Source organism: Eretmochelys imbricata, chromosome 7 (assembly GCF_965152235.1).
Source record: "Eretmochelys imbricata isolate rEreImb1 chromosome 7, rEreImb1.hap1, whole genome shotgun sequence".
Classification (NCBI taxonomy): domain Eukaryota; kingdom Metazoa; phylum Chordata; order Testudines; family Cheloniidae; genus Eretmochelys; species Eretmochelys imbricata.
The window spans coordinates 1,361,503-1,374,031 of NC_135578.1; the positions used below are offsets into that span (position 1 = coordinate 1,361,503).

At 62.1% G+C, this 12,529-nt stretch overlaps 1 protein-coding gene across 4 annotated transcripts in view; it reads left to right on the top strand.

Annotated features, from left to right (window-relative positions):
* Positions 1-12,529, top strand: part of USP19 (ubiquitin specific peptidase 19) — a 47,019-nt gene that overhangs the window by 13,379 nt on the left and 21,111 nt on the right. For 3 of the 4 annotated variants that reach the window (XM_077823411.1, XM_077823412.1, XM_077823414.1), the window contains exons 3-10: positions 7,146-7,274; positions 8,425-8,558; positions 9,022-9,399; positions 10,146-10,395; positions 10,716-10,872; positions 10,986-11,057; positions 11,690-11,805; positions 12,159-12,373. In XM_077823411.1, the coding sequence (XP_077679537.1) occupies positions 7,146-7,274; positions 8,425-8,558; positions 9,022-9,399; positions 10,146-10,395; positions 10,716-10,872; positions 10,986-11,057; positions 11,690-11,805; positions 12,159-12,373 (1,451 nt within the window). The remainder of the gene's footprint in view (positions 1-7,145; positions 7,275-8,424; positions 8,559-9,021; positions 9,400-10,145; positions 10,396-10,715; positions 10,873-10,985; positions 11,058-11,689; positions 11,806-12,158; positions 12,374-12,529) is intronic. The other variant, XM_077823413.1, reaches the window with a different exon arrangement.

Genomic DNA, 12,529 nt, shown 5'->3' on the forward strand with positions numbered 1-12,529 from the left:
ATATATCCCAAAATGCCATTGGCCTTCTTGGCAACAAGGGCACACTGCTGACTCATATCCAGCTTCTCATCCACTGTAACCCCTAGGTCCTTTTCTGCAGAACTGCTGCCGAGCCATTCGGTCCCTAGTCTGTAGCGGTGCGTGGGATTCTTCCGTCCTAAGTGCCGGACTCTGCACTTGTCCTTGTTGAACCTCATCAGATTTCTTTTGGCCCAATCCTCTGATTTGTCTAGGGCCCTCTGTATCCTATCCCTACCCTCCAGCGTATCTACCTAGGAGGGTGGTGAATCACTGGAATACGTTACCTAGGGAGGTGGTGGAATCTCCCTCCTTAGAAGTTTTTAAGGTCAGGCTTGACAAAGCCCTGGCTGGGATGATTGAATTGGGGATTGGTCCTGCTTTGAGCCCGGGGTTGGACTAGATGACCTCCTGAGGTCCCTTCCAACCCTGATATTCTATGATTCTATGATACCTCTCCTCCCAGTTTAGTGTCATCTGCAAACTTGATGAGGGTGCAATCCACACCATCCTCCAGATCATTTATGAAGATATTGAACAAAACCGGCCCCAGGACCAACCCTTGGGGCACTCCACGTGATACCAGCTGCCAACTAGAGATGGAGCCATTGATCACTACCCTTTGAGCCCGACAATCTATCCTGCTTTCTGTCCACCTTACAGTCCATTCATCCAGCCCATACTTCTTTAACTTACTGGTAAGAATACTGTGGGAGACAGAGTCAAAAGCTTTGCTAAAGTCAAGGAACAACACGTCCACCGCTTTCCCCTCATCCACAGAGCCAGTTATCTCGTCATAGAAGGCAATTAGATTAGTCAGGCATGATTTGCCCTTGGTGAATCCATGCTGACTGTTCCTGATCACTTTCCTCTCCTCTAAGTGCTCCAGAATTGATTCCTTGAGGAATCATGATTTTTCCAGGGACTGAGGTAAGGCTGACTGGCCTGTAGTTCCTAGGATTCTCCTTCTTCCCTTTTTTAAAGATGGGCACTACATTAGCCTTTTTCCAGTCGTCCGGGACCTCCCCCGATCGCCATGAGTTTTCAAAGATAATGGCCAATGGCTCTGCAATCACATCCGTCAGCTTCTTTAGCACTCTCGGATGCAACGCATCTGGCCCCATGGACTTGTGCACGTCCAGCTTTTCTAAATAGTCCCGAACCACTTCTTTCTTCACAGAGGGCTGGTCACCTCCTGCCCATGCTGTGCTGCCCAGTGCAGCAGTCTGGGAGCTGACCTTGTTCGTGAAGACAGAGGCAAAAAAAGCATTGAGTACATTAGCTTTTTCCACATCCTCTGTCACTAGGTTGCCTCCCTCATTCAGTAAGGGGCCCACACTTTCCTTGACTTTCTTCTTGTTGCTAACATACCTGAAGAAACCCTTCTTGTTACTCTTAACATCTCTTGCTAGCTGCAACTCCAGGTGTGATTTGGCCTTCCTGATTTCACTCCTGCATGCCCGAGCAATATTTTTATACTCTTCCCTGGTCATTTGTCCAATCTTCCACTTCTTGTAAGCTTCTTTTTTGTGTTTAAGATCAGCAAGGATTTCACTGTGAAGCCAAGCTGGTCGCCTGCCATATTTACTATTCTTTCTACACATCAGGATGGTTTGTCCCTGTAACCTCAATAAGGATTCTTTAAAATACAGCCAGCTCTCCTGGACTCCTTTCCCCCTCATGTTTTTAGCTCTACTCCACTTTCTGAGGTTGAGTACAGAAATCGGATTAAAGAGCCCTTTAAATCGAAAAAAACAGTTTGGTCGTATGGACGGAATCAGTTTTATTTCGAATTAACCCGGCTAATTCCAAAATAACCGTGTACTGTAGACCAGGCCTAAGTGTCTGGAGCACCGCGTCGGGAGCCCTAAGGTTAGCACAGAACAGGAAGTTACAGCCTAGTCCGTCTGGGTCTGACCGAAGCCCAGGGCTTAGTCTCAGGCCCCAGTCCAGAAGCACCTTGCTTCTCGCAGACCACACTTAACTGACCCACCCTGCTCCTCCTCCGTCCTTTGTTTCCCTTCCAGGCAAGGGAGTCTCCTGTGCTCGCTCTTTGTTCTCCAGCTGGCCAAACTAGCCCAGAGAGCCAGGGTCCTCACTTGTTAGATCACCGGGCTATTGTCTGGGCTCAGGCCCTCACCTAGATCTCTGGATTCTTCTGCAAAGAAACACCCCACTCCCACCCCCACCTAGCCCATCATGCAGTATCTAGTGGAAAGTGAGGCACACACTGTATTCATGCAAAATGTTCTGAAATAAATCCCACTTGGTCACACCCCCTAGTCACCACAAGCTGCTAGGTTCGCTGCAGGAATTTCTGGGGGAGGGGGTCTGGCCCAGTGGATCTCAACCAGGGGTACGCAGAGGTCTTCTGGAGGAACATAAACTCATCTAGATATTTGCCTAGTTTTACAACAGGCTACATAAAAAGCACTAGTAAAGTCAAGGGTTACTTGTGGCACCTTAGAGACTAACCAATTTAAATAAATTGGTTAGTCTCTAAGGTGCCACAAGTCCTCCTTTTCTTTTTGCGAATACAGACTAACACGGCTGCTCCTCTGAAACTAGTAAAGTCAGTACAAACTAAAATTTCATACAGACAATGACTTGTTTATACTGCTTTATCTACTGTACACTGAGACGTAAGGACAATATTTATATTTCAGTTGATTTATTCTATAATTATCTGGCAAAAATGAGAAAGTCAGCAATTGTTCAGTACTGGACTAGTGTGCTGTGACACTTGTGTTTTTGTCTCTGATTTTGTAAGCACGTCATTTTAAAGTGAGGTGTGACTTGGGGGTTTGTAAGACAAATCAGACCCCTTAAAGGAGACTGTAGCTTGGAAAGTTTGAGAGCCGCTGGTCTGGCTTGCGTTACCCAGGGGTCAGGCTCAGGGAGCCCCGCTCCTTGCTGGCTGAGGTGTACCCGAAGGCAGTGTGCAGGTGGGAAGGCAGCTCGGCCTGGCATTGTGACCTGCCCGTGGGATGCTGGATGAACATAGCTCCTAGCACGTAGTCGGTCTCGGATGTGGTCAGTGTAGGCCAGCAGGTGAAGGTGGCGAGCTAGGAGAGGGGCATGGGCATAGCCTCCTTTCCGAGCAGGGCTCCACTCAAGGAGAACAACCTGCACTAGTGCCGAGCGAGCGTGGCACTGGCCACCCTGAGAATGTCCTACAGCTTCAGACATTGTATTCCATGCAGCTCGCCCCTTGCGCGTCCCCTGCTCACTTCAGCATGCTGGGGCAGTCCGAGCTAGCGCCGCTCTGTCCCCTCCTCCTCCAGTGCAGACGTGCCTGAGCTAGGCTGCACCTTGGTTTGCTGGGGCAGGCAGGGCCAGAGTGCCACCCGTCATGCCACCCACTGTGGAGGGAGAGAGCCAAGAGGGCTGGCCAGGAGCGCAGGGGAGCCTGCGCTGGAGTGGGGCTCTGTGGTGTTCGTGGGTCAGCCCTGGTATCAGTGTCCGAGCTGCAGACTGATCCTGTCTGCGTCTCTGCTCCCCGCTGCCTCCCCAGGCAAGAGAGGGGCTGACGGGTGTGTGCTAACCCCCCTGCGTGGCCGTGGCTCAGAGCTCAGGAGAGGGGCTGGCGGGTGTGTGCTAACCCCCCTGCGTGGCCGTGGCTCAGAGCTCAGGAGAGGGGCTGGCGGGTGTGTGCTAGTCCCCTGCGTGGCCGTGGCTCAGAGCTCAGGAGAGGGGCTGACGGGTGTGTGCTAACCCCCCTGCGTGGCCGTGGCTCAGAGCTCAGGAGAGGGGCTGGCGGGTGTGTGCTAGTCCCCTGCGTGGCCGTGGCTCAGAGCTCAGGAGAGGGGCTGACGGGTGTGTGCTAACCCCCCTGCGTGGCCGTGGCTCAGAGCTCAGGAGAGGGGCTGACGGGTGTGTGCTAACCCCCCTGCGTGGCCGTGGCTCAGAGCTCAGGAGAGGGGCTGACGGGTGTGTGCTAACCCCCCTGCGTGGCCGTGGCTCAGAGCTCAGGAGAGGGGCTGGCAGATATGTGCTAGCCCCCTGCGTGGCCGTGGCTCAGAGCTCAGGAGAGGGGCTGGCGGGTGTGTGCTAGCCCCCTGCGTGGCCGTGGCTCAGAGCTCAGGAGAGGGGGCTGGCGGGTGTGTGCTAGTCCCCTGCGTGGCCGTGGCTCAGAGCTCAGGAGAGAGGCTGGCAGGTGTGTGCTAGTCCCCTGCGTGGCCGTGGCTCAGAGCTCAGGAGAGGGGCTGGCGGGTGTGTGCTAGTCCCCTGCGTGGCTGTGGCTCAGAGCTCAGGAGAGGGGCTGGCGGGTGTGTGCTAGCCCCCTGCGTGGCCGTGGCTCAGAGCTCAGGAGAGGGGCTGGCGGGTGTGTGCTAACCCCCCTGCGTGGCCGTGGCTCAGAGCTCAGGAGAGGGGCTGGCGGGTGTGTGCTAGTCCCCTGCGTGGCCGTGGCTCAGAGCTCAGGAGAGGGGCTGGCGGGTGTGTGCTAACCCCCCTGCGTGGCCGTGGCTCAGAGCTCAGGAGAGGGGCTGGCAGATATGTGCTAACCCCCCTGCGTGGCCGTGGCTCAGAGCTCAGGAGAGGGGCTGGCAGATATGTGCTAGCCCCCTGCGTGGCCGTGGCTCTGAGCTCAGGAGAGGGGCTGGCAGGTGTGTGCTAGCCCCCCTGCGTGGCCGTGGCTCTGAGCTCAGGAGAGGGGCTGGCAGGTGTGTGCTAGTCCCCTGCGTGGCCGTGGCTCAGAGCTCAGGAGAGGGGCTGGCGGGTGTGTGCTAACCCCCCTGCGTGGCCGTGGCTCAGAGCTCAGGAGAGGGGCTGGCGGGTGTGTGCTAGTCCCCTGCGTGGCCGTGGCTCAGAGCTCAGGAGAGGGGCTGACGGGTGTGTGCTAGTCCCCTGCGTGGCCGTGGCTCAGAGCTCAGGAGAGGGGCTGGCAGATATGTGCTAGCCCCCTGCGTGGCCGTGGCTCTGAGCTCAGGAGAGGGGCTGACGGGTGTGTGCTAACCCCCCTGCGTGGCCGTGGCTCAGAGCTCAGGAGAGGGGCTGGCAGGTGTGTGCTAGCCCCCCTGCGTGGCCGTGGCTCAGAGCTCAGGAGAGAGGCTGACGGGTGTGTGCTAGCCCCCCTGCGTGGCCGTGGCTCAGAGCTCAGGAGAGGGGCTGGCGGGTGTGTGCTAGCCCCCTGCGTGGCCGTGGCTCAGAGCTCAGGAGAGGGGCTGGCGGGTGTGTGCTAGCCCCCTGCGTGGCCGTGGCTCAGAGCTCAGGAGAGGGGCTGACGGGTGTGTGCTAGCCCCCTGCGTGGCCGTGGCTCAGAGCTCAGGAGAGGGGCTGGCGGGTGTGTGCTAGTCCCCTGCGTGGCCGTGGCTCAGAGCTCAGGAGAGAGGCTGACGGGTGTGTGCTAACCCCCCTGCGTGGCCGTGGCTCAGAGCTCAGGAGAGGGGCTGGCGGGTGTGTGCTAGCCCCCTGCGTGGCCGTGGCTCAGAGCTCAGGAGAGGGGCTGACGGGTGTGTGCTAGCCCCCTGCGTGGCCGTGGCTCAGAGCTCAGGAGAGGGGCTGGCGGGTGTGTGCTAGTCCCCTGCGTGGCCGTGGCTCAGAGCTCAGGAGAGGGGCTGGCGGGTGTGTGCTAGTCCCCTGCGTGGCCGTGGCTTAGAGCTCAGGAGAGAGGCTGACGGGTGTGTGCTAGTCCCCTGCGTGGCCGTGGCTCAGAGCTCAGGAGAGGGGCTGACGGGTGTGTGCTAGCCCCCTGCGTGGCCGTGGCTCAGAGCTCAGGAGAGGGGCTGGCGGGTGTGTGCTAGTCCCCTGCGTGGCCGTGGCTCAGAGCTCAGGAGAGGGGCTGACGGGTGTGTGCTAACCCCCCTGCGTGGCCGTGGCTCAGAGCTCAGGAGAGAGGCTGACGGGTGTGTGCTAACCCCCCTGCGTGGCCGTGGCTCAGAGCTCAGGAGAGGGGCTGGCGGGTGTGTGCTAGCCCCCTGCGTGGCCGTGGCTCAGAGCTCAGGAGAGGGGCTGACGGGTGTGTGCTAGCCCCCTGCGTGGCCGTGGCTCAGAGCTCAGGAGAGGGGCTGACGGGTGTGTGCTAGTCCCCTGCGTGGCCGTGGCTCAGAGCTCAGGAGAGGGGCTGGCGGGTGTGTGCTAGTCCCCTGCGTGGCCGTGGCTCAGAGCTCAGGAGAGGGGCTGACGGGTGTGTGCTAACCCCCCTGCGTGGCCGTGGCTCAGAGCTCAGGAGAGAGGCTGGCGGGTGTGTGCTAGTCCCCTGCGTGGCCGTGGCTCAGAGCTCAGGAGAGGGGCTGGCGGGTGTGTGCTAGCCCCCTGCGTGGCCGTGGTCAGAGAGGTCAGGTCCCTGCCCTCGCAGGTACTGCTCCAGTGCTGCCTCGCTCTGCGTTCTCCTGGCCAGGCTTAGCAGCAGGGCAGGGATCGGTGAGCCCCCAAGCATGGCCCCGTGTGCTGGCTCGCTGCAGGCAGTCCTCTTGCCCCTTTCTAGGCAGGCTGGGGGATCCCACCTCCCAGCCCTGAGCTGTATGGGCCCAGTGTGCTGCTTTAACTGGGCTCCCGTGGCAGGGGGGACACCAGCAGGCCTGGCTAAACTGTGACAGGCTATGGCTGGCCACATGTCTGGCAGGTGCCAGGCTATAGCCCGCACAGAGCCTGCAGGATCCGGGACAGACCTGACTGGACGGCGAGAGTCCTGCTGTACCACTCTCTCCAGCACAGCCCCCTGGCCCGGCCCTCCTGGGGAGGTAGTGGTGGGCTGCTGGCATTCGCCTGCCTGGGATTGCCAATCCGGCTGCTCAGCGAAGGGAAACAGCGACCTCCAGCTGCAGTGCGAGCCCGCCTGGGCTCCGCTCCATTATGGAGCGGGAACGGAGCAGCTCACATGGGGAGAGCCCCTCCTCCCTTCCAGGTGCTCTGGCATCTTGGGGCGCTGTGTGTGGGGGGCGATAACGATTCTGCCTGGCTCTGTGCCCGTGGGGCTTCCCAGCTGCGCCCGTACTCGCCCCCTTCCCCATGGGCTCCCATTAACCCCTTTCTGGAGTGTGCTGAGTGCCTCTTTGCTCCCCAGACCCAGAGCTGCCATTGGGTCCGGGATTGTGCTCCCCCAGCCACAGAGCTGGCAGCTCAGTGCTGCCGGCCCCCTGGGGTTTCCTGGGCAGGTGAGTGACGCTGTCCCTCTGTTGTTGCAGACCTGCTGCTGGACTGGAAGCAGAACGCTGACGAGGTCATTGTGAAGCTGAACTTGGGCAGCGGGCCCCTGAAGGTGGAGGAGGTGGATGCTGCGTTCACAGACACCAACTGCATAGTCAGGCTGCCAGGTAACAGCTGCAGAGCTGGCAGCAGCCAGCCGCTCCAGGCAGGATCATGGCCAGCGCCTGGAGAAAGACACAGCAGCTCCCGGTGAGCGGGACGCCCCGTCCCTGGCTCACATGGCTGTGCTTGGCCGTGTCCTCCGCTGACCAGAGCACAGTGCCATGCAGGGCAAAGGGGCGGGGGGAGAAGAAAGCACTCGATAGCATAGGTAACCCAGAGCAGTGCATGGAGCTGGGCTCCTCTGCACTGGCCACATACTCTGTGCTCCCTGCAGACCCCGCCCCAGGTACAGACACCGTCTGGCCTGCCCAAGATCCACTGACCTCGCTGGGAACAGCTAGCTCTAGGGCGCCAATGGGAGAGGCTGCTCGCGGGATGGTTCAGGGCATAATGGAGACATCTCTCCTGGTACCTGCCCAGCCTGTTGGGGATGCCCCCTCTGCACGGGAGATGACAGAACATGGAGGCTAGTCCCAAATCAAGAGCTGAAACCTTGAGTTGGTCTGGGGGCCCATCCCTGTGTGGTCCCAGGAGGCAGGCGTCCCCAGCCGGAAAGGAAGCAGCAAGTAACCCATGTGTGGCTGAGCAGTGAGGGCTGAGGTGGCTCTGCCGGGGAGCTGCCCGGGGGCGGAAGATGTGGGGTGTGATCCCGAAGGGAAGAAGTGGTGCTTTGCCTAGCAGCAGGTGAGCTGCGGGCCCCGCGTAGGCAGGGGAGCAGGGGAGGGAAGCACGCTGCAGAGCGTGGGTGCAGGAGGCGAACGGCACTCTCGGGAGATGGGGTGCAGCAGGTGCCCAGGCCCAGTCGCTGGAATTCGCCCCCCTACTCAGCAGTGGCAGAATCCCTCCCCGCGGCTTACGCTGGCAGGGCTGTGCGGGAGCAGGCGACGGGGCGGGGTGATGCGGAGATGGGGTTGGCGATGGCTGAGAGCCACTCAGCCCCTCTGCAAAGGCCGTGTTGGGCCGGCCAGCGGCAAAGGGGAGCCGGCTCGCTGCTGCAGCACCTTTGGCAGAGTCCCCGGCAGGAGGCGCTGAAGGCCCGAGCTCTGTCCAGAGCCCTCTTTGGAGGGACTAGGCCCCACGGAGCAGAGCCCCATAGCGTGCAGCAGCGCCTGCCTGTGCCCACCCCAGCTGTGAGGTCCCTGTTTGTGCCCACAGATGGCCGCCAGTGGAGTGGCGAGTTCTACGGGGAGATCGAGAGCTCCTGCAGCAAAGTCCAGGGCAAGAAGGGCAACTTCCTGCAGCTGGTGCTTCAGAAGAAGATCCCCCTGCACACCTGGGCTTCGCTCCTGGTAAGGCTGCGGCAGACTCTGGCCACGCACCTCTCTAGGCCCGTGAACCTGCCGCAGGGCCCACTGGAGATGAGGGGAGAGGGGGCTGAGCTCACCCTTCGCCCCCAGCTCTGTGGGCTGCCTTGCCTGGGCAGCAGCCCTGCTGAGCTCCCCTGGGCTGGGAGGGGTGGTTGATCACCATGGGCGTCTCAGTGCGACCCACTGGATGGAGAGGCCCGACTGAGCTCCCCTGGGCTGGGAGGGGAGGGTGGGCACCGCGGGCGTCTCTGTGTGTCCTGCGGACGGAGGGCCTGGCTGGTGGGAAGCTGGCCATGCCTCTGCCGATGGCATGGTGCTGGCAGTGCCCCTGAGCCCGCAAGCAGCAAGGCTGGTGCAGGTTCGTGTCCATGGCCACGGGAGGGCCCCATTTGGCCCAGTGCCCTGGCTGTGCAGCTGTCCCAGCGGGCCCCATTACCTTTCCCAGAAGAAGCAAAAGGACGGATCCAAGGAGCTAGCCAAGGGGGCCGTGAGCCAGGAGAACGGGAAGGAACAGCCCCCGCCCGCACAGACTGCCCCCGAGGAGCAAGCAAGGAGCAAACGGGAGTTCCCTAACTCGAAGCGAGCTCTAGGGAGGGGTGAGGCCCCAGAAGGGAAGAGCCTGGCCAGCCCCGGGCTGCAGAGCTGGCCCAGCACCAGGCGGTCCGGGTACCTCAAGGTGGCTCTGATGGAGGAGGAGCCAAATGCCAAGGTTGCTGGGGGCTTGGAGCCTGGCAAGGAACCCAGTGGGAGAGGGGGCAGCCGGCAGAACAGCCAAGCAGCCCACAGCGATGCTGCCACGGACCTGACCCCGCCTCTGGTGAAGGTAAGTGGGGGCACTGGGGAGCCTGCTGCCCCCCTCACAGGTGTTGTGCTGCCCCATCCCCTCTCCCGAGGATCTGGAACCCCTCATTTTCTTGGGGGTGGCAGGCTCCCAGTGGTGCTCCCGGCTGGGCTGGGGCATGGCTCCATGGCAGCAGGAGGATGGGAGCGGGAGGCCTGGCCTGCCACAGACTCGGGATGTTAGGCTGCTCGCTTGAGCCCCGGCTCGGGTTCTCTGTCCGGGCTGAGGCGGGCGCCCTGGGGCGGGGGCTGTGAAGGGGCTGGGCGTCATGGCTCCCAGCAGGCTAGATCCCAGCAATCTCTTGGCCCCGGACAGCTGGCTGGCTTACCAGGCTCACACCCTGGAGCCAAGGAACTCCAGAGCCCAGTGGCTGCCTGGCTCTGGTCTCTGGGCAGAGGGAAGGTGCCTGCCCAGCAGGAGCAGAGCTCTTCCTCCCCCGCTCCTGGCGCGGCGCTCTGCCCCTTGGCAGTTGTGTGGGTAGGAGCCCTGGGGCACACCCTAGGGCCCCTCCTGTGCCCCAGGAAACCCGTCACTCCTGCAGTGCAGAGTGAGTGCAGGGGCGGGGCAGGGCAGGTGGGAACAGAGGGGGCTCCCCTTGCTTGGCAGTGGCTGGGGCCGAACTGGTAGCGTGGCTATTCAGGGCCATAGACCAGAGCTACGGCTGGACGGGGGCCGGCCCAAGTTCAGGGGGACCCTCCATGTCTCCCCTTCACCCTCTGCATGAAAAGACCGAAGTGCTGCAGACGGAGCCCGTGCTTGTGGGGATGCAGCTAGTCGCTGCCCCTTCAGAGAGCTTCCCCCATCACATGGCGCCCTGCCTTGAGAAGAGACCCCTGCAGCCAGCCACCTCCCAGTGCCTTCCAGCCCTTGGAGAGGGCCCCAAGGCTGTCCAGGCCCCTGCCTCCCCTCCGCTGGGCAGAGACGCTGAGAAGAGAGACTGGTCCAAAGAGGATGTTGCCCTGGATGCAGCAGCTGATGGTAAGTGCCGAGGGGAAGGGAACCAGAGCGCTAGGTGGCAGCTCCCCGGGCCCCTCCTGTTATCAGGAGCCTGCTCCGTTTCCTTGCTGGCCAGTGGCCTGGGAACCAAGGGCGCCTGGCTCCCTGAGGGGGGTGCTGCCATCCTGCAAACAGGGGCCTGGGGCCAGAGCAGCCCACAGAGCTGTCTCCTGCAGCCTGGGAGCTCCCAGCCTGGCAGGCTCCCCTCTGAGTCCTGGGGCCCGTCTGCCTGCAACGCTGGTGGGGAGGGACTCCCAGGGCACAGCCACCTCACGCCCCCACCTGGCCTTGTCCTGTCCTAGAGCCAGAGCCCATGGTGAGCCTGACCTTGGTGAAGAACGACTCATACGAGAAGGGCAGTGATTCGGTGGTGGTGCACATCTACGTGAAGGAGATCCACAGGGAGACCTCCAAGGTGCTGTTCCGGGAGCAGGACTTCACGCTGGTGTTCCGGACCAGGTACTGCTGAGCGCCGGGCCCAGCTGTGCCCTGCGGGGGCTGCAGCACACAGGTGCTCCCCGGGGCCCAGGCACAGCCATGTGCCCTCTGATTGCCTTCTCCTCTCCTTGCAGTGACATGAACTTCCTGCGACTGCACCCTGGCTGCGGCCCCCACACGGTGTTCAGGTGGCAGGTGAAACTCAGGTACCAGGCACTGGCCCCTCAATATCCTGGCGCTCCCACCTGGGCAGCTCCCGCTCTCCTCCAGCCAGGCACAGAATGGGGACGGGACCCCTGGGTTCCATCCCCACTGCCCCTGGCCTTGTGCAAGCAATGCCCCTTTGGGCGTCAAGGGGTGGAGAGCACTTGCCCCGGATGGCACTGCACACGGCAGCTCCGTCTGCGCTGACCCAAACCAACGGCCTGCGAGATCCCCTTGTCAGCTGGGCCAGCGGGGCAGACAGGAGCCGCAGAGCCCTGAGAGTGCCCGGCTGGCTGCACTCACTGCCCTGGTATGTGCTGCCCTCCGCCGAGGTGCAAGCTGCCTGGCATGTGCTCCCAAGGAAGAGAGCCCACCACAGGGTGGGGAGTAGGGGAGCAGGCAGAGCCTAACCGATGTTGGAGACAACACACCAGACCCCATCACTCCACCACTCGGGGCTGGGCGGGTCAGTGGTGGCACTGAGCTGGCAGGAGGCTGGCCCGGCCCACAGCGCCCCCACGCTGCCGACCACCTACCCTGCCAGAGATCCCAGCTCTATCGGAGCGCAGCGAGCTGGCCATGGCGTAGCCCTGGCTCGTGTCTCCCAGCCCTGAGGCTGCTGTCCTGCTCCCAGGAACCTCATTGAGCCGGACCAGTGCACGTACAACTTCACTGTCTCCCGCATCAACATCTGCCTGAAGAAACGCCACAGCCAGCGCTGGGGGGGGCTGGAAGCACCAGCTGCACGAGGTCTGCTCCTTGGCTTCCCCTCGCCTTACCTCTACGGGCAGGGGCTCAGTTCCCATCTCTGCACGGGCCGGGGGGAGACGCTGCCCACATACAGTGCAGGCTGGGGGTGGGGGAGGGAGCTTCAGTAGGGGCCTGGGGGGCTCGGGCGGCTGGGGGCCCTGCCAGCTTTGGGGGAGGGGGCCAGGCAGGGGGGAGCTCGCGGGGGGCCTGCTGGCTTTGGGGGGGCGAGGGAGCTAGGGGGGCCCTGCAGCAGGCCGTGGAGTGCCAGACAGTGACTGGGGATGGGAGCGTGAGCTGCTCTGCCCATGCCCACACTGCTGCTAACCACAGGCCCACCTGTCCCTCTTTTTAAGGTGCAGTGGGTGGTGCAAAGGTTGCCATGCCAACAGCCCCTACCCCTCTGGATAAGAGCCAGCCGGGCAGCAACCAGCACCCCCTGTCCAGTAAGGAGGAGGCTCGGGCAGGGGAGAAGGAGACGCCCAGAGCAGAGGACGGTGGCCTGGAGGGTGTCGTGGCCCGGACGGCCACAGAGCACGTCACAGTGAAGCAGGAGCCGCACGTCCCCTCGGTGAGCACTTGCACGATGGCGTGAGCAGGCGAGATTGACGGGGACCAGACGCCAGAGGGATGCACTCAGCTCCCTCACTGCCGGTGCTATGGGGAGTGCTCCGCGCCAGGCACCTGCAGACCCTCCCACAGCACCTTCTGCTCTGCAAGGGGCAGC